Below are 22215 nucleotides of genomic sequence, written 5' to 3' on the forward strand. Positions count from 1 at the left end.
CAAAAGAGCTTATTTAATGGACCGGAGATAAAACTAACAATAATCAATTGTATTTCTTAACTAACATTAACAAAAACTAATACTTTCTTAATGCATTAAATAATGAGACCTTATTGTAAAGCGTTTCCTGTTGTTCTTTATAGCCTAATTCTTTTGCATTATAATCTGTTTGAAAATTTTACTTTAAATACAATAATACAATACACAAAAAATATATAAACATTCAGAGTTCTTTTTGTTAATACAAAAAGAGTTCTTAAACCTGTTATACTATGACAACACTTTTTTGCAACTTATTTCAATATCGTGATAATACCGTATACTGTTATAAAAGCTTCAGCAATTAATCGCAACATGAAAATTTGATACCGTCACATGCCTAGTTGAGAATAGTCATTAAATTATGAGAATAAAGTCCTTAAATTACGAGAACAAAGTCGTGAAATTATGAGAATTCGTAATTTAACGAATTTGTGCTCGTAATTTAACAACTTTTTTCTCATAATTTAATGACTTTATTCTCAACATTTTATCTCTACTTTTTTCTCGAAATTTAACAAGATTTTCTCTAAATTTTACAACTTTAATCTCGAGATGGTTTTATTTTTTTATTATTGCTTGGCCCTAATCCTCTTCCGTATTTACATGTTAAAACCAAAATAAAAGAAAAATGTTTAAAATCACAAATCTCATTCTTGTTTATCACACCACAATGTCAACAAATTATATATGAAGAAAAAAAAAAAAAAAAGACAAGACACATCAGTTAACCCATTTATTTTCACATTTCATTTTAGTTGACCAAAAGCAATTTGAAAGTTGGTTCAGGTCAACCACATTTCAAATGGGAGCAGCACAGAATTTCATACAAAAATAGGACAAACATTTGACCATCTCTTCAGCAGTAACAGCAGTGACGACAATATTGGAAAAAGAAAAATCTAAAACTACTCAAATTAAAATCACTTCAGAACTTCTGCAACTCCATAAAATACAATCTATGTACATTTCTCACAGATAAATCACACATATTCCGTTTTCAATGCATCGGTCTAAACTTCCCTTTTTAATGTAATACTACATATTTACATTTAATACAATCCATAACCGTTACAAAAAGAGCAGCATTTCTTTAAAAGCCTTTGAAAGCCCATTCTGTCTGTTCTATACGCTTCTTTTCCAATTGCATGATTTAGTCAGCAAACGTACACAATTCTATTTACACATCGTTCGATATGCAGAGAAAGCATCGGTATATACAAACATAAAATATATTGATCTTACAGTATAACTTACAGTCAATCAAAAAACATGAGGGCGTTTTTATTCTAATACGAGTATAGATAGTTACACTGGGCCAGATACAACCTGTATCCCAACAATTTAATACATTACAGAAAAACATGCAAATATTGCATTCATTTTGTAGGTCATACATCAAACTATAGGCAGGAGATGAGGAAAGCACTCACTGAGGGGACCGAATTTTATTTGTAGACAAAAACCTTTGGATCGTCCTCTTGTTTTATACACCAGTCCTATTCAAGCCAATATAATTCAAGTAGAGAACAGAAACTTACTGGAAAGATTAGCAAACATAATTTGGTGTCTACCGTATTCATTGCACATAATGAGATGGATTTAACACCAGGCCAAGATATCACAACCTTTCAGGCAATTTCACCAGCAGCTTCCAGTAAAAGGTGATAAAAACATAATAAAGACTAAATTAGTGCCAGAATCACATTTGGGTCATTCCGTGTCAAATCAAGCAATTTTCGGCTCAAATTTTTGATTTTGTTAATATTTTCCCTGAAGAAAGACAAACATAAATGCAATGAAAGCCAAAATATTAAACATCACAGATGTATATTTATTGAGTAATCCTCTATTCTGTAGAGGGGGTCAAAATGACCATTTTCACCAAATTAGAGGAGTGTAAAAATGACTTTAGAAAGATGGCAGCATCATTATTTTATTTTTACACAGAGATTGGTAGATCTATTAGTAAAATCTGTTGACTCTATCAATATTTGTTTCATTATATGCCAACAGTGACCGCTCAAAAATGGCAGAAAAGCACTTCTTGTGTTCTTTGCCTCAAGTTCAAATGCCTGTAACTCAAGAAGTTTTAAAGATATCTTAATATCCTTCTAGATTCTCATTCTTAATAAACATTTCTTTTGAAATCTTCATTTTCGAGGCTCTATATAGTTCAGTACAACAGATATGAGGATCTCAAAGCAGCTCAATGTTCAAATTGTTGATTTTTTTCCCATTTTCAGTGATTGAAAGGCCATTTTTGAACAGTTACCGTTGACATATAATGAAACAAAGATTGATAAAGTCAACAGATTTTACTAATAGATCTACCAATCTCTGTGGAAAAATAAAATAAAGTCATTTTTACACTTCTCTAATTTGGCTCCAAATCTCAGGTGAAAATGGTCATTTTGACCCCCTCTACAAAACAGTGGATTACTCACTAAATATACATCTGTCACATTTAATGTTTTGGATTTTATTGCTATTTATGTTTGTCTTCCTACAGAAAAAATATTTTTAAAAATTGAGCCGAGGACCTCTGGTTGAGTTGACACGGAATGACCCATTTGTCAATGTCTAGGTGGGGTTGAGAGTACAATGAGATGAAAGTTGACAAAAATACTTTTCAGTGGACCAAAATGACCTATAAAGACTACATGTCTACACATTACAGCCTTGCTTTTAAAGAATGACCAGAATAAAGTTGATGATTGTAATAAATAGGGTTTGGTAGGATTTGTTTAGACACTCGTTTCTCTTCAGTGTAGCAAACATTTACAACTTCAAATCAAGTTTTTCTAGTTCTGCCACATAAAAACCAAGGGAGCCAACAGTAACAGCTGATGAATACATCAAAATGCTAATTCTTACTTTCATACGTCGGATTCTTACTTTCAGCTGTTCTTGTAAGGCAGAAACAGGGAACGCGCTTGACCATTGAATATAAAAAAATATATTTACAAATGCAAGTCATTGTACAGATAGATAGAAAGAAAGAAAGAAAAGTTGTGCAATTCCAGATGTGCTCACTGCACAGCAACTGTTTGATTAGTAACATAATTCGGGAAGTGCTATACTAAGTCAAAGACGAGGTTACTCACAGGCTGGACGGCTGTGCTTGTTGCTGCAACGGCGCGTGATGAGGAGCCGTTTCGCAATCTTTAGGAGCTTCGTCCGAGCGTACGTACAAAAGGAAGAGGGTGACCGTAGCGAACGTGGCGGCGTTGACCGGAAAAGCCCGGAGGAGAGTGGAAGTAAGTCCGCGCGTGAAAACTCGCCAGCCTTCGCGCTGGATGCTCTTCCTGGTGCAGTCCATGATGCTGCTGTACTGGTACTTTCCGCCCACTCCGTCGGCCTGCAGCCGAGACTTTATCACGTCCACGGGGTACGTCGAAAGCCAGGAGGCGATTCCCGACATGCCGCCGGCGAACAGCAGCTTGGGAATCATGTACGGGTCCTCCGGCTCGCAGCCCAGCGAGCGCGTCAGGAGGTCGTACGCGAGGAAGTAAACGCCGAAGCCCGGCGTCTCTCGGATCAGGGTCGTGACCATGCCGCGGTTGACGCCGCGCACGCCCTCGCGCTGGTAGATGCGCGCCAGGCAGTCCAGCGAGTTTTTGTAGACCTTCCGAGAGGACGACTTCTTCTCGCCCGTCCCCTGCATCTGCATGCGGGTCTTGGCCAGCTCCATCGGGCAGCAGATCACACACTGGATGGCGCCGGCCGCCGCTCCGGCCAGGAACTGGTTCAGGGGCGTATCTTCGCCCAGCATGCGCATGGTGTTGCCCTGAACGCCGAAGACGATGGCGTTGATGAACGTCAGGCCCATCATGGGCGAACCAATGCCTTTATAAAGGCCAAACATCTGCGGAAAAGGTGGTGCATAAGTTTTGACACTGAACTGAATCAACTTTGTAAAGTTTGATTGAGCTATAAACGGCTCACAGTTTTTGAACTCAATCACTCAATTATTGTCTTTTTAGAGCTGCTTTACAGCAGAATTTCTTGAATTTTACATCATTGATTCTGTTTATTACTGCGAAGCTGCTTTGAAACAATCTAAGTGCTGCAGAAATAAAGCTGACTTTACTTGTACGTCAAAGGATGTTCTGAATGTGGCCTAGATCTGAAGATTTTCTCACATATGTGACACAGATTTGGTTTTTGGTGTCAGTGTGAACGGGAAAAAACAAAAAGTAAAATGGAGCTCCTTATTTCACTCAAATATAATGAATAATTCCTTAAAAATGTAACAAAATAATATAATAATATATTTAAATTATATATACACTACTGTTCAAAAGTGGGTTTTTTCTTCATTTTTTTCATTTATTTGATCAAAAATACAGTAAAAATTGTGAAATATTTTTACAATTTAAAACAGCTGTTTTCTATGTGAATATATAGTAAAGTGTAATTTATTCCTGTGATCAAAGCTGAATTTTCAGCATCATTACTCCAGTCTTCAGTGTCACATGATCCTTCAGAAATCATTCTGATATGATGATTTGCTGCTCAAGAAACATTTATGATTATTATCAATGTTGAAAACAGCCATATTTTTGTGAAAACCGTCATATTTGATCAATATGATAAAAACACAATTATCTTTTAAATTGTTTTATTATGGTGGAAAACAAGCTTCAATAGTGTCACAAAACACTTAAAAAACCTTTTCAGAAAATTATGATATAAATGTGTATATTATCTTAATATCCTTATGCCTTGTCTTTACTAGATTAGAGGACAACAGATAAGGGCTTCTAACTACATACTTATATATCCAACTAGCTAGGCAATAACATAGTTAAATTCTGCGACAAAAACTAATAAAAAAATCAGGTTGTTGAGATTTGCTATATATTAGTTTTACATGAGTGTACCGTTTTTGTAAGTCAAGTCAGCTTTATTTCTATAGCGCTTTTCTACAAAAGCTTCACAGCATTAAACAGGAAACTAACAGGATTAATGATGCAAACATTAAATATGGCACAGATTCAAACTGTGCTGTGAAGCAGCTGTAGGAAGATAATAGTGTCATTAATCAGTTCAGTGTTGAGCTCCTAAAGATGCATCTAAAGAGAGGAATATAAAAACACTGAAGTTTCCACTCACTGACTCCTGACGGATGATGGACTGAAAACAGTGATAAGTTCCTCGGTAAAGGGGTTTATCCACACTCTGGACCTGAAGTCGAACCTACAGGAGACACAAACCCAACAGCTCTTACTATAGTGAGAACAGATGAAGCGCTAGTGCTGGTTGGAAACTGGTTGTAGGAAAAGTTGTACTGTAGTTTTAAACCTTGCAAGACGAAATCCAACAACAAACTTACTGTAAGGATAGAAACGAATATAAAAATGTGTATACCTGTAAAAAATGTTAAATGTTGTACATAATGGCCTATTTAAAAAAAATAAATAAAAAAAATAAGTAGGTTTTTCCAAGCAGGGCATAAATATTCAAGACAGACAGTAATAAGATAAGAAGCAACAAAACAAATAATAAATAAACAATTAGAACAAACAAATGAAGCAAAGAGTGTTTTACCTTTTTTCAGGTATCTAACAGCAGTATTAATAATTATGTTGCATCATCAAAAAACTAACAACGTATCTGGCAAAAAAATAATGGAAATCTCCATAGCATTAAACTTCAACTGATCAATTCACACTAAAAAAATAAATAATAATTTTACGTATATTTTTGGCATTTTTATTTTTTATATATTTTTATTTAAGTTTAGTTGTAGTTATTTTAGTACATCAAGTTAAACTAAATTAAAATAAGAAATATTTCTCTGGCAACCAGCTGAAATAAAATAAGTTTAGGTTTTGGATATTTTATTTCAGTACACATTTTATTTCAAGTAGCAAAATTTTTAGTACTCGTCAAAAGTTTGGAAGCATTACTATTTTTAATGTTTTTGAAAGAGTCTCTTCTGCTCATCAAGACTGCATTTATTTGATCGAACATACTGTAAAAATTGTAAAATGTTATTGCAATGCAATATAGTTATTTTCCGTGTGAATATATTGTAAAATATAATTTATTCCTGTGATCAAAACTGAATTTTCAGCATCATTACTCTGGTCTGTGGTTATGCAGCTCCATACGCAACAAACTGTGATGCACACATGTGTATTCTGACACATATACATTATATATCTTATATAATAGCACTGGTGAAAGTTTTAATGTTTTATAGCACAGGCCACAGCTGACAAAGTTTAATTCAGGGCACACAAAATACAAACCTTAACAAGAAATGTTTTCACACAATAATTTTATTATTGCAGAAACAACCTCGTTTAACATTAAGTCACATTTTTTTTTTTATTTAGCCGAATAATATCACTAATCACAATCCAAACAACATCCATCTGTATTGGTTGAGCTCTTGAAAATACTGCTTCATTTTCCTAAGTATCATTTCTAAAGATTATAATATTATGAAAAATAAACAGACTGTAATTTCTTAATTTACACAAGAGAAAAACTTTTGGATTCACATATGTTTACTTCAAATTTCTTTAGAGAGGAGTATTATTTTTCGCATTTTCATTTTACACACATGTACTCACTTCATAACGTCAGTCGAGTGTTTTGTTATCTGACGTGGCTTCATATAGAATGAAGCAGAAATGATATGATTTTATAGAGTGATAAAGACTATGTAAATAAGAATAAAGTATATTTATAATGCAATGCTTATCAAAAATACTCCAAGATGTCTAGAAAAACACAGATAAACCATATATTATATGTCGCAAACATATGTTTATTGTCTTCATATTTCATCAGTCAAAACATCTCTGTTTTATTCTGCTGGATGTCTTTGTTCATATAAATTATTTCCTGGAATGTCTTATGTTTTATTACTTCTAGGAGTGTCACTTGTGGACTTTCTGCACAAGGGCGCCCTCCGGCAACGAGTATGAATAAAACAGATGTTATATTATATGCTCACAACAATAGGATAAAAAGGGGGGGGGAATAATACTTCTCTCTAAAGAAATTTGAAGTAAACATATGCGAGTTTTCATCATGAGTTTTTCTCCAGTGTACAGAAGGGGTTTTTTCCCCTCCAGTGGATGCATGATTTCCAGACAAATTTTTTTTTGTTTTTTTTCTTAATAATAATATATAATATTTATAATAAAACTTTAGACCTTTCTAATGATTTATAGGAAAATGAAGCAGTGTTTTTAAGAGCTCAACCAAAACAGATAGATGTTGTTTGGATTATTGTAAAAAATAGTGAAATATTTTTATTATTTAAAATATCTCTTTTCTATGTGAATATATAGTAAAGTGTAATTTATTCCTGTGATCAAAGCTGAATTTTCAGCATCATTACTCCAGTCTTCAGTGTCACATGATCCTTCAGAAATCATTCTAATATGATGATTTATTTATTATTTTATAACCTGTGATACATTTTTCAGGATTCACTGATGAATAAAAAGTAACAAAAAAAACAGCATTTATGTAAAATAGAAACCTTTTGTAACAATATACACTAACGTTCAAAATATGGGTCAGTAATTTGTTTTTTCTTTCTTTTTTGAAAGAAATAAGACTTTTATTCAGCACAGATGTGTTAAGTTGATAGAAAGTGATAGTAAAGACTTATATTGTTAGAAAAAAAATTCTATTTTGAATAAATGCTGTTCTTTTCAATGAATAAATGAATGATAATTAATCAGATAATAACTGCGTATCAAATGATTTCTGAAGGATCATGTGACACTGAAGACTGGAGTAATGATGCTGAAAATTCAGCTTTGATCACAGGAATAAACTAGTTTATTAATAGTATTAACTGTGAGCACATAACTGGTATGATGTGCTTACACAAAATGCTTTATTTAGCAACAGAAGTCATTTTTAAGTCACAGGGTTCAGCATGAAACGGATAGGATGGGAGTAAAGTGTCACGACAGACAACAAGCTCCCTTCGTTAAACATCAGCCAAAAATAGCAATGATAACTGTTTGCTCGGTGGATTTAAGAGGTTCCAGAGAAATAAACAGCAGCTTCGGGTGACAGATCTGCTTGTGAAAGCGGTCGCAGTTAACCAGGATGGGTTGAAGATGACTCACCTTAACTGTGTCGAAAGGATGTCCGACAAGCACCCCAGCAGCACCTACACCACAAAAAAAAAAAAAAAAAAACACGATTTAGAAGCAAACATTTAAACAAACAAATGCAAATTGTCTGTCTTAATGAATATTGAGCAGTACACTTTATATTATTGTCAAACAATATAATAAACGTTTCAACATTTATAATGTTAAACCGTCATAAGCACAGCTATACATGGAGAGTCAGTTCTACGATCTTCTGTGTTTTATTTCCGTCTGGTTGGATTCGTCAACACTGTTCTTGGCGAGCATTAAAAGATGCCCATGTTGGACTGGAGATCTCACATGAGGTTCCTGTTGCTCAGACGATCTCAGTATTTCACAAGCTATTAGATATCAGTGGTTACGTACTGAACCTGCCAAGAAGACCAATGACAAATCCACATGGCCGAACACGGTTCAGCAGACGCACATGTGCTCGGTCCAGAGAAAAGGTGTCGGCCCGTCCTGACCAATCACACACCACCTCTGATACAGACTCAGGTCGACAGGGTTGCTGTATGATGATTGCGATGTTACGTAAAAACAAGAAACATATGCAAAGAGCATGATTTATATTTGCTGCTGCTATAAAAATATGACATAAATGGAAATGTCATTTATCTCCAGGAAATCATTTCAAACGATTAATTTGACCGAATCAATTCAGAAATCAATTTGCGTCATTAATTAAAAATCTTCATATGTTGAAAATATATTTCAATAATTGTAGGTAAATAGCTGTTTAGTATTATATTATTTTAGTATTATATTTATGCACATAAATATAGCATTAAATATAGCATTAAATTTATATTATTTTATAATTTTATATATTTATATATTGTGAATTATTTTTAATAAATAAATAAAATAATTATATTTTTTAAAATAATTATACATTTTAAAATAATTTACCATATATATATATATATATATATTTATTTTTTATTTTTTTTTAAATAATTTCATTTTTATTTTATTTATTTATGTCTCCGCAAGGAATATTTTATGTTAAAAATATTTTTTAAAATTTGCAGGAAAATAGCTGTTTAGTATTATATATTGTTATATTGGTGCACATAAAAAAGATTAAATATAGCACTAAATTTATTTATAAATTTAATATAGCATTAAATGTATATTTATTTATTTATATATTTTTTTATTTACTGATTATAAAAAATATTTTAAACCTAACCTAATCCTAACCCGAAATAAATAAAATAAACCAAATTATATCAAAAGGTTGGGAAATATTAATATGCTATTTAGCTATATCCTACGGAGCCCCTAATGGGACATGATGGTGGAAAAAATATGGGATGGGAGAAAAAAAAATTTCATATGACATTTTTTTTTCATCACCATGTCCCATTAGGCGCTCCGTAATATGTAAATTGAAAAAAAAAATTATAAGCCACAGTCTAATCATTAATTTATAAACATACGGTGTGGCTCATCCACTATAACACCACCTGTGTTCCAACATTTATGAAGAACTTTGTCTTGGCGTCTGTAAAATGAAACAAACCGGTAGCCGTCCCGCCGCTGGGATTGGCTCACGCAGGGGTGTGTGGACGCCAGTGCTTTTTACAGGACATGGACAGGCACATGGAGGGGGTTATTCTGGGCTCTTCCGGGAAACACATTTCACAGCAGTTCAAGCACGTCTGTTATTCGCACAAGAGAATAGAACGACTTCAAGGAGGCTTGTAGGTTACATGAAGTCAATCATAAGCCATCACTCTGACCATTCTCCAATCTGTTTTTAACTACCCTGAAAGACCAAACCACCACCTGACCCAATATTCAGATTCGTGGTCGAGCAAAGGCTTTTCCAGTTAAACGCCTACGCATTTACAGTACAATAGAATTGATAATGAATGTTCAATTAATATTAAAAGACCAAACAGTATCTTGAGCAAATGTATGCATTACATTACACATAACACCATCTAATTAAAAGCTTTTCATCAATTTAAAAATGTGAACAGCCTTTAGAATCTGCAGAATCTTTTAAACACCTCACAGAAGAACAATGACATTGTAACCAAATTTAGAACGTCACAATCAATCAGTAACAGTACGTCAGTCACAATGTAACATTCTATTCTTTCAAAGGCAGCTGAGCAGAATTCCATCATGTGACATCAGCTACCTCAACTTACTATACATATATATATGTATATAAAAAATATCAAAGAAATATTAAAAATATCTGAATAATTTTTGTTTTAACTGTATATATATATATATATATACAGTTAAACCAAAAATTATTCAGAAATTTTTTATATGTTTTTACTAGTGGGTACAGGACACTTTAGTTTATTTCTGTAAGTGAGGATGGCAAAATAAAGTAAACTGACATATTATAAATCAAAAATTATTCATACAGTGGACTACCAGTGAAATAGATAGACCAAAAATTATTCGGACACTTTGACCTGACCATATTTTGATCTGACATAATTAAGATTAATACATAATATATATGTGTCAGAAAAATAAACTGAAATGTGAATAAACTGTATTAATGAATGAAATATGTGTATATATATATGGGTGTGTTAACAATAATAGACGGATAGATACAAATGAAAGAACCTCCCCAGGTGAAAAAATACTACAGTGTTTTTGAACCATACTATAGTAAATTGTAGTATACTGTATATATTATAGTATTTACAACACTTTGTTAATGAATGCTACAGCATTAACTAGTGAACTGTTAAACTGTTATAAATACTGTAGTATACTTTAGTTTTTACTACAGTAAACTGTAGTGTATATTGTAGTATAATATACCCTAAAGTTGTAGAAAACAGTACCCAATATTGGGTAATTTGTTTATTTTACTATAGTTGTTATATTAACAACAATTCAAGTACTTTAGTAAGGTTCAAATACACTATAGTATTTACTATAAATTACTATAGTATTTTTTCACCTGGGTTTTCCACCTTACATCAGCTCTTCATCAAATACATTTCAGAAATTCAATAAACAAAAACTCAACTCTATCACGTGTCCTGCGTGACGTGGCTTTCTACTCCACTACAAATAATTCAGCATGTGTGATCCGTGTAAATTACATTAGTGAGTTCAATAAATAAACTTTACGCACATGCATGATTACTTGCAGCACTTAAACGATATGATCTGAGTATGCAATTTGATTCATCTGTTTGCCACAAACCCTGAAGCAGACAGCCCATCTTAACAAGCTTAACCGAGTCTTAATCTACTGATTCACCTAGCAGATATGACAAGAATTTACTGTAGCCTACTGTACCGGTAATGTATCTCACCTCCTAAACAGCCAGCAAGGAAGTCCATCACTGCTTCAAGCTGACAGAAAGCTTCCCTTAGATGAGCTCAAGCCTGTTTTGAAGCGGTTGTTCGGGTTCGGTCGAGCTGGTTCGTTGCTCAGGCCTGTCCTGCGATCAGATGCGCGTAAGTTTGCAGCAGAAGCGTAGCAGAAGCGTAGCAGAAACTCGGCTGTCGGGTCGAGCTCTGCGCCAACTGTAAGTCAGTGATCAGGTCGTAGTGGAAAATTTCACCTACTAGCTTGACTACCACCTGCTGGGTTCACTGTCTATTTGTGTACAGGGTTCTGATGGATGGACGGGTGTCGGCGAGGAGGTGTGTGAGCGCGCGCCCAATCGCGACCCGTGGATTTAAAAGGGATTCCTGTTTCTCTCTACGCTTTTCCGGGTTTGTGGATTTTACTAGGGCGAAGGCGTTCTTAATATTCACGAGCCGGTTCTTTCTATTGGATGGTTGCCTAAAACGTCATCGCTAGCTTTTTAATATTCAGTAGTCGAGCTAATTAATATTCATGATCATTCCTTCGCCGTAGTAGCGTTAGCGTTTAGGAGTCGGTTCGTTCGGATGGTTCATTTCATTGAATTGTTTGAACGATTCATTTCATATCACTTTTTTTTTTTATTGATAAATAAATATTTGACACAATACTGCTGTTGTTGTTATATTTTCTAGATTATAGTTAGTTTATTAGCTGGCGCACTACGTTTGCGAACGCTTTGCGTTCGATTCAATAGAATCTTTCGGGTCAAAATGATTCCTTGGACTCGTAACTTCTCTTCCGCGTTGCATCAGCATGTGTTTATGGTTCAAACGCGAATGCTGCAATGCGTGTGCGATTAAATTCACTCGGTCTTGTAATTAATTCGAATTAATTAAATAAAGGTTTATTCATCAAATGCGCAATAATACAACATCTGCTACGAAAATGACCTCGAAGAATAGAAATAACAAAATAACGAATTATAAAGTCAAATAAAGTTTAGCGTATTATATGCATGCACCGTGTCAATAAAAACACGTTGTTTACTATCGCTTTTAATGCATGGAGAAGAAGCTGGTGCATCTGTCAAAGGAACCACGTGAGAATGAGGGACTGTTACAAAAGGACAATCTGCGCAGATCAAAAACACACACGACCTTTACGGGATTATGTCAGTGTTGCATTATACAATTATTTATCAGAAGCAATAATAATGTCATAGGCAGGTCAAGACGATGCATTTCGCCGACTTCCTTGCAGGATCAGTTGGAGGTAGGCTATAGTTTATTTAAAGTCTGTTTATCAGTTAACCTGGTTGAATTACATGATAAGTATTAGATTTGAGAGAATATATGTTAAACGCTTTAGGTGTATTGCATGGTGTTTGTTTTTGAGATTACAGAGATAATGTAGGCTATATTGCATACAATCAACTTAGTGTTTGTTTGTTTATTTATTTATTTAGCATAGCAAGTTGGTGCACACATAATAGCCTACAGCGAGTAAGGCTCGCAGTAACGCGCTCGACCCGGTTTCGAATCCGCCTTTTGCCGAGCTCGCGTTTATTTTCAATAAAAATTAAAATAATGTTCTAAAAGTGGAAATAACCTGCGAGTTTCGAGTGTTTAATAATATTAAGTGTTTTACTGGGTAGGATTAGGGAAAGGTGTAGGGAGGGTTTTTATTCTCCCAATTAGACATGTGCCGATAATCGGTAATGCGATGATAATGAATATGCACGATATTGATATCGTGGGAACTTCAAAATACCGTAAATAATAATTTATTACCAATTATTAAAATTGCTATATTGCATTTAAGAATACTTTCCCCATGAACTGTATAAAATGCACAACACCGCTGTATTCTGCGTCAAAAGAACATGCATTTAGATGTAAACAAGCCCAATGTGCACGAGAATCACATGGCGAAACGAGTGAGGGAGACGCGCTGAATGAAAGTGCGCGTTCACTCTCTGACAGCAGAGGGCGCTGATGGAACAGCAGAAATGCAGCGGTTACCCCGGAAACCCCGCAAAGTTTTTAAAATGCTTCAAACAGACATTCATTTTTTTGTAATCTCAATGTTGTTCATCTCAGCACCACCAAATACTTAATACTTAATAGGCTATTTATTTTCAAACTTAAACATTTTTATATTTTAATCTGGACTACAACAAGCCCTTATGATTAGGAATGTTCTGATTATTTGTTATTGTTCAGTAAAACTTTGAGACATACGGCTTCATTAGTTAACATGTTAATTCATTATTACCAAACTGACCATGAAAAATACTTATAAAGCATTGACAATAATAACAATGATCAGTTGTATAATCAATTTATAAAATCAAAGCCATATGTCTAACCAAGTTGTGATCCAAATTTGAAGTTCCTGTGAGATTTGTAAGAGTAAAAAATTAGAGTAAAATTATTTTGTAAAATGTGTGATTTGTAAAATTACATTTTTTGAAGAGCATTAAAATGAGACCAACTTTAAGTATTCCAAGGCATTCATGAATCCCATTATGTTTGGATAGTGCGTTTTCACATCTGTGCTCAGAAATGACAGTTAAGGGGTTAAAATTGAGTCAAGAACCCATGGAGTTCAATATAGAACCTTTATTTCCATGCTCATACAACAATAGAGGTATGCAAACTTTAATTTACACAATTATTCATTTATGTATGTATAATTACTTGCATAAATAAATATGATATAAAAAATATGATATAAAAAAAGGTTTTAAGTCAAAATCCTCATTTAGTGTTTAGAGACAGTGTTCCTGGAGGTGAATTCTCTTAAACATTTTAGGCGACTTCCTTATCAAATCCATCCATTTGAAGTCTTCTGTCTCTACTAATGGTCTGATGAGTTGAATCAGGTGTTTGTTTATGAAGAGTTTGAACATGTTTTAATGTCCTTCTAGGAACAGGTTTGTGAAACTTTGGTTAACGATGGTTCTTTTTAGCAGCTCCTCCCAAACATACTATTTAGAACTTGTTCTGCATCAATTTATGGAAACTTACACAAACGAATGACATTTATGTCGTACCCGAGTGCATGTAATTTATTATCTTCATGTGCTGCAGAGACTGAACAATCCAGTTTGATTTGTTGTTGTGTTACAGGAGCGTGTGGAGTGGCGGTCGGTTATCCACTGGACACTGTGAAAGTAAACTTATTTTATTGAACACTTTGATGTTTGTCTCTTGTCTTCAGACATATATAACAGTGATTTGCATACTTATTGCTCCTCCAGACCTTAAATATGTTCATTTGACACCTGCACAGGTCAGAATCCAAACTCAGAAGCAGTTCACTGGAATCTGGCAGTGCGTCGTAACGACCGTCAAAAAAGAAGGGGTGAGAAATTTACATTTGAGTAATGCTCAGTGCTTAATACACCTTCTCAAGCACCGTAACTCATCCTATAGCATTTGTGCTCCGGACATGACATCATTCCTTTGAAGCAGTTATTTTACACTCTAAAAATGGACAAACGGCAATTGGGTTGTTTTAACCCAGTGGTTGGGTTAAATGTTTGCCCAACCTGCTTACTGTATTGCTTGCTTAAAGGATTAGTTCACTTTCACATTAAAATTTCCTTATAATTTACTCACCTCCATGTCATCCAAGATGTTCATGTCTTTCTTTCTTCAGTCGAAAAGAAATGAAGGTTTTTGATGAAAACATTCCAGGATTTTTCTCCAAATAGTGGACTCCAGACAGTTGAAGGTCAAAATTACAGTTTCAGTGCAGCTTCAAAGAGCTCAGCATGATCCCAGACGAGGAATAAGAGTCTGATCTAGAGAAACCATCAATCATTTCCTAAAAAAAAAAAATATATATACATTTTAACCATAAATGCTCATCTTGAACTAGCTCTCTTCTTCTTCTTCTCTATTAGAATTCCAGCAGTGTAGACACTGCTAAGTGTATTACTGCCCTCCACAGGTCAAAGTTTGAACTAAATTGTCATATTCAATATGCTAGTGCAAGTATATAACAATTAGTTCAAACTTTGACCTGTGGAGGGCAGTAATACACTTAGCAGTGTCTACACTGACTGAATTCTAATAGAGAAGAAGAAGAAGAGAGCTAGTTCAAGATGAGCATTTATGGTTAAAACGTATATAATTTTTTTTAGAAAATGGACGATGGTTTCTCTAGATTAGACCCTTATTCCTCGTCTGGTATCATGTAGAGCTCTTTGAAGCTGCACTGAAACTGTAAATTTGACATTCAAACCGTTTGGCGTTCAACCGTCCATTATAAGGAGAATAATCCTGGAATGTTTTCATCAAAAACCTTAATTTCTTTTCGACTGAAGAAAGAAGGACATGAACATCTTGGATGACATGAGAGTGAGTAAATTATAAGAAAATTTTAATTTGAAAGTGAACTAATCCTTTAAAATGAATTGCTTGCTTATTATTACAATTTGCATGTGCTAACAATAACTGATTTCTCATCCCTACAGGTTCATGGCTTCTTTAAGGGAATGGCTTTGCCTGTCACCACTATATCCATGACATCCTCCGTGGTGTTCGGCACTTACCGGAACTGTCTGCAGTGTTTCAGTCAGCTCCGCGGGATCGGCGCTCCCAACTCCAAGATAGATATTTTCCTGTCAGGCATGGCGGGTGGCGTTGCACAGGTCAGGTTTGCTCTTTACTCCATTAAATACCATTGTCAGATCAGAAAATGAAGGGAAAAAAGCAAATGTAAAATATATGATGATTTAAAACCAAGCTTGAAGAGTGCCTCAAAACAGTACCAAGTCTGTACTGAAATATGAAAAATATGACAATACCAGCATTTCCCTCTAGAATTTTGAGCACTGTTGAGCGGATACCTCTGATTGGCCACTGTGTTCACGCGCTCAATAGATATATCTGCGATTGGCTACAATGATCAACACTTCAAAAACATGTTGCAAATAGACATCTTTGACTCTCTTCAAGCGCTTACACAGGAGCATCTGAAACATGATCAAAACATTTACTGTACATGTCATGTTCTTACTCAGATCTCTGTGATGTCACCTGGCGACATTGTGAAAGTTCGTCTTCAGTGTCAGACCGAGCGCAAGAGCAGCGGATTCAGTCACGCCAAACCCAAATACAGAGGCCCGATCCACTGCCTGCTGACCATCGCTAAAGAGGAGGGAGTTTTAGGGCTTTACAGAGGAGCTCTTCCTCTGGCCTTCAGGGACGGTCCGTCATACGCCACCTACTTCCTGACGTACAACACGCTGTGTTCACAACTAACTCCAGCGGGGCAGAAAGAGCCAGGTGAGCCGAAAATATAGCTGCGAGCAGAAATGATCAGGGTTCAAATGCTTTAAGATCTCAAAGCACAATTGTAAGATATTACATATTATATAGCAATCCTGTAAGCACCTAAATCTGACCTTTTTTTGCAATTTCAGGTCATTTACCAGAGAAATATAGTGTTTTTGAAACCTTTTTAACTGTTATAGCGCCACCTATGGTCTGATCTCCATAAAAGTTTGCATGCTTCTTTAGAATCATACGCCGCATCGACGCACCAAATGTTGTGAGTTTTTGTTTATGAATGATAGGTTTTTGGGTACACTTGGCCACGCCCATTTTCTAAATGACCCTGTTATAGATATCCAAATGCCAAAGCTAAACATTTTTTTCATAATTATTGACCTATAGAGTCCAGAGAATTGTGCTGTGGTGGTTTTATCGAGGTTGAGCGAAAAAACTTAAACCAGTTTGAAAAAGTAGCTTTTTTCAAATAATCTCCATTATTTTATGAACGATTCGATTGACAGCAGTGGACCTAGAGGCAAAGTGGTTCAGAATGAGGAGTTCTATCATATAGTATGAAACATTTACACACCTGGAAAATGTGATAGCACCCTCTGGGAGCCTCGAACGGCATGAGCCAAACACGCCCAGCGAGTTTCGTTCCAGTCGGCCTATGTTAACCTTGTCCGATAGGTGCTCAAAATTCATTGGCTGACAGCGGCCGTGTTTTTCGATATACACAAATATCCTTAAGGACAATTGTTGCATAGCTATAGCTTGTTTTTTTTTTTTTTTTTTTTTTTCATTTTATAGCGCCACCAAGTGGCCAGTCATGGTGTCCTTTTTCACATGACCACAGACTGAGCCCATACACATGTGTACTGAGTTTGGTGAAATTATCTCATTCTAGGGGTGTAACGGTACACAAAATTCTCGGTTCGATTTTCGGTACAGCAGGTGGGGAGAAAACTAAACATCAATTTATTCATTTATTTTTTATTAAACAGTGGTTTACTGAATAAATTGTGTTTTTGTTTTTTCTTAAGGATAAGTTTCTGAAGGATAAAAAATGTATCTCTGCTAATGTATGTAGGAGCCCTTACTTGAACATTATAATATTAAATGTTAACAACTGAGCCCAAACTATTAGCCTAAATTCAATTGCTTTTTATTTTTAGATAAAATCATCAACACTCAAATAACAAATTATATGCAAACATATAAGCTGCACCAAAGGTGCAGTTTTTGCATTAACTTCTAATTTTGTTGTTGAAATATAATCATTTCTACACAGTGGCTGTCATTTTCATGACAGATTTATTTAAACATGCATCAAATAGCCTAATCAGGACATCACTAAAAGATTAAGTAAAATATAATGATTATATAGGCTGATACAGTGCATATATTAAAGAAAAGAATTAATTTCTCTAGCAAACTAACAAACTTTGGACACTGAATGGTGTGAATGAGGTAAATGCTACATGACACATTGTTCACAAGCTTTCATTTCCGCCGTTGAAACACTGAGCGATTGCATGAGATATGACCGTTTCAGTAAGTTGTACTGTATCTTTCAACATACCTTCAGATGTTCATGCATGTTTATTCTGTAGTTAGTATTAAAGAGGAAGAAATGATCGCGTTCACTCGCCTGTAACTCTGTCACGCCGCATCAAAGAGCGTTTCTTATCGAAAGTAACAAAACGCAGAGATTATTGGTGGTTAATGGTGGTTAGGCTACAATGTTGCAAAGTAATGCTTCGGCACACGTGTGCACCGAACCGAAAGCCCTGTACCGAAACAGTTCGGTATGAATATGTGAACCGTTACACCCCTATCTCATTCTGTTCAAGAGTGATAACTGGTTTAATAAAAGTGGCCCCATGCACTTCGAACATTTTGCCATCCCGTTGCAAGCATTAATCAAAATTTGACTTTTTATTTTGATATTTATTTGACAATCAGACTCCTAGTCCTAGGGCAAAAAAACTAGGAAAAGAACTAAAATTAAAAATACCTGCAAATTTTGGGCGACAATGTTTTGTTCAACTTGAGCCAAGGATTCCAATGATATAAGACACTTGAGTCTGAGTTGTGAGTGATTTCATACTTTTTATCACTGTAGCGCCCCCTTCAGGTCAGTTGGGGCAAGCCTAAGTGACGGATTCTACCCTCAAAGTTTCAAGTCTCTACGACTTGCGGTTTGCTTTGCCCGATCACTTTTAGGGCAGAATGCTGATCATTGAAAATCCCAACAATTACATTAGGGTTTCAGCACTATGCTGAGTGATTTCATACGTTTGTACAATTACAATAAAAGACTTTTACTGGATAAAACAGCCTAAACTATCAATCAGACGGACTGGAGGAGATTGAGTGGAACATGTTTATCAACAAATCATTGAGGCCTTAGAAATGTATTTAATGATACAGTAGGCTTTATAGAGTTAACATGCATTTTTCTGTGATCTAAAACTTTCTGAAATGATTGTTTTTGTTATGCATGTAATAAGGTCAGGTCTTGTGTTGATGTTGGCAGAGTGGACCGCGGTGCTGTTGGCCGGTGGAGTTGCAGGAATGGCCGGCTGGTCCGTCGGGACGCCCATGGATGTGATCAAAGCCCGTCTGCAGATGGACGGAGTGCGAGAGGAGAAGAGATACCGAGGACTCGTTCACTGTCTCACAGAGACCGTGCGGAACGAAGGTCCAGGGATTTTCTTCAAAAGTCTGGGAATAAACTGCTTGCGGGCGTTTCCCGTTAACATGGTGGTTTTTGCGGTGTACGAGGTCAGTGTTCGTGTGCTGAGGTCAGCGCCTCTGGATCAGCTCTCATGAGGAGGAAGCACTTCTGACCACGCTGCTAATGTAATCTGTTCAGGTCTTATTGTATCATAATGTGTATTTAACATGCCTGGGTAATGTAAACCAGGAGTCCAGAAAATGACACATTCTACCCTAAAATAAAAAATAAAATACAATTTTTTTTACTTTAAGTTATTTTGTATGAAATGCAATATTTTGCACAGTATATTATTTTGAACAGACTTTAATTTATTAGAAAGAGAATAAATGTATTAGACAATGAGAAAAAACAAACAAACAATCAAAAACATTCATATTTTACCCCAAAATAAAAAATAAAAATAAAAAAATAAGATATATTATGATATAATTGTTGGAAATAAATGAGGGCCACCAAAATGAATACAAAACACCCCTAAAATTCAAGATACGGGGTAAAAAATGTGCAAGTTCTTGTTTTTAATATTTTTTAAAGGAGCTAGTAACAATGCACAAGCAAGAGTATAAAGTATTTCCCGAATATCAGCATGATTGCAAGTGTGATATCTATTTTATACCACAGTTCAATAAACATTAAGTGACTTACATTTTAGATTCAGAATATTCAGAGTTTTTGCTGTATTTCGCCAATGAAAATAAATCCAAACAAATCCACAGCAGAGCCAACTCGTTTATGAATGAATCATTCTAATGAATGACTCACTTGCATCGTAACTGAATGAATCAGCCATTTTGAAGGAATGGTTTCGCCTCCAACTGGCGGTTTAGTTTCATATTTAAAAGTATTATTTCATTATGGTTAAAGAGATAAAATGCGAATTTATAAATAAGACTATTTTGAGTGAAATAAGAGATAACTTTGTTAAATAAAATGAAGATAAACGAGTAATTGCAGTCACGTTGCATGGATATTCCCCTCATATTGGGGCCTCCAACTCTTTCTTTGAAATAGGTATTTGAATTGCAAAGCCCACTTCTGTTTATACATAAAAAAAAATTCTCATTTCTTTAATTTTGGGGTGAAAAAAAAAAAAAATCTGTGCATTATGAAACATTTACAGTATGCATAATGTCCACTGAATGCTGCTAGCTTAAATACTAGTCATTAAAAAACACAATGTGTGTACAATTTGTTATCTGTTGTTTTGAATGTTTTCTGAAAATATTACAGAAAATCAAAATTGTTATATCCATCCAGGATCACCATGTATATCTTATATCTTACCAGCCCTTAATCTGCACTTTCCTCTCTGATATTGAATGTGCCTTGCTTCATGATGAATGATCGAGGATGAATATCTCTGTGTTGGACTGTATGAGTGATGGATTGATAACAGTGAGCATTAAAGACGAGTTTCAGGCAGTTTTCACTCGTTCATTTGTAACTGCAAACACACTGGAAAAGAAACACAATAATTACTGCTTCAAAACTTGAGCATGTATTTCTATATTAACTATATATACAATATACAATAAAGTTTCACATTATTTAAATAAACATATATACTTTTTTAAGATCCTTTCAGACTCGTTGGATTTTTTATTTTTTTGCTAGCATGATTTAACATGTTTGCTAACGTGTTTTAACACATTGCTGACATTAATTAACATGTTGCTTGCATACTTTAACACATTGCTACCATAAATGAACATTTTAACATGTTTTAACACTGCTAGCATAAATTAGCATGTTGCTAGCATGTTTTAACACATTGTTAACATGAATTAACATGTTGCTTGCATACTTTAACACATTACTACGATAAATGAACATTTTAACATGTTTTAACACTGCTAGCATAAATTAGCATGTTGCTAGCATGTTTTAACACATTGTTAACATGAATTAACATGTTGCTTGCATACTTTAACACATTGCTACCATAAATGAACATTTTAACATGTTTTAACACTGCTAACATAAATTAGCATGTTGGTAGCATGTTTTAACACATTGATAACATGAATTAACACATTGTTAACATGTTTTTAATGTATTGCTAACATGATTGAGCATGTTGTTAAAATGTTTTAACACATTGCTAACATTAATTAGCATGTTTTGCTAACATGATTTAACACATTGCTAACATTAATTAACATGTTGCTAGCATGTTTTAACACAGTGCCATAATTAACATGTTGCTAATATGATTCAACAAATTGCTAACATTAATTAGCATGTTGTTCGCATGTTTTAACACATTGTTAACATGAATTAACATGTTGCCTGCATACTTTAACACATTGCTACCATAAATTAACATTTTAACGTTTTAACACTGCTAGCATAAATTAGCATGTTTGCTAGCATGTTTTAACACATTGTTAACATGAATTAACATGTTGCTTGCATACTTTAACACATTGCTACGATAAATGAACATTTTAACATGTTTTAACACTGCTAGCATAAATTAGCATGTTGTTAGCATGTTTTAACACATTGCTAACATGAATAAACACATTGTTCACATGTTTTTAATGTATTGCTAACATGATTGAGCATGATAAAATTTTTAGCATACTGTTGACATGATTGAGCATGTTTGCTTGCATACTTTAACACATTGCTAGCATGTTTTAACACATTACTAACACGAATTAACACATTGTTAGCATGTTTTTAACATATTGCTTACATGAT

General features: G+C 34.6%; 2 protein-coding genes across 2 annotated transcripts; one reads left to right on the plus strand and one right to left on the minus strand.

The window, feature by feature from the left end:
- Window positions 1–636: 636 nt before the first annotated feature.
- On the minus strand, window positions 637–11892 carry slc25a29 (solute carrier family 25 member 29). The gene is made up of 4 exons (XM_067384538.1): window positions 11483–11892; window positions 8148–8191; window positions 5158–5241; window positions 637–3907 (listed from the first exon to the last, which is right to left on the minus strand). The coding sequence occupies exons 1-4, from the start codon at window positions 11508–11510 to the stop codon at window positions 3143–3145; spliced, it is 921 nt and encodes a 306-aa protein (XP_067240639.1). The 5' UTR covers window positions 11511–11892; the 3' UTR covers window positions 637–3142.
- Window positions 11893–12301: 409 nt separating this feature from the next.
- Window positions 12302–21116, plus strand: slc25a47a (solute carrier family 25 member 47a). Its single transcript, XM_067383348.1, has 6 exons — window positions 12302–12753; window positions 14613–14656; window positions 14776–14847; window positions 15965–16141; window positions 16514–16778; window positions 19306–21116. Exons 1-6 carry the CDS (start codon window positions 12717–12719, stop codon window positions 19599–19601), a joined length of 891 nt encoding a protein of 296 aa, XP_067239449.1. The 5' UTR covers window positions 12302–12716; the 3' UTR covers window positions 19602–21116.
- Window positions 21117–22215: the final 1099 nt, after the last annotated feature.

Source organism: Chanodichthys erythropterus, chromosome 4 (genome assembly GCF_024489055.1).
Source record: "Chanodichthys erythropterus isolate Z2021 chromosome 4, ASM2448905v1, whole genome shotgun sequence".
Classification (NCBI taxonomy): Eukaryota; Metazoa; Chordata; class Actinopteri; order Cypriniformes; family Xenocyprididae; genus Chanodichthys; species Chanodichthys erythropterus.

Coding starts and splice junctions, on each gene's coding strand:
- slc25a29 (XM_067384538.1), bottom strand. CDS start 11,510: ATGGACTTCCTTGCTGGCTGTTTAGGAG. Junction 8,192..11,482: donor CCTTGCTGGCTGTTTAGGAG/GTGAGATACATT, acceptor TTTGTGGTGTAG/GTGCTGCTGGGGTGCTTGTC. Junction 5,242..8,147: donor ATCCTTTCGACACAGTTAAG/GTGAGTCATCTT, acceptor TGTCTCCTGTAG/GTTCGACTTCAGGTCCAGAG.
- slc25a47a (XM_067383348.1), top strand. CDS start 12,717: ATGCATTTCGCCGACTTCCTTGCAGGATCAGTTGGAG. Junction 14,848..15,964: donor CGACCGTCAAAAAAGAAGGG/GTGAGAAATTTA, acceptor TCATCCCTACAG/GTTCATGGCTTCTTTAAGGG. Junction 16,779..19,305: donor AGCGGGGCAGAAAGAGCCAG/GTGAGCCGAAAA, acceptor TGATGTTGGCAG/AGTGGACCGCGGTGCTGTTG.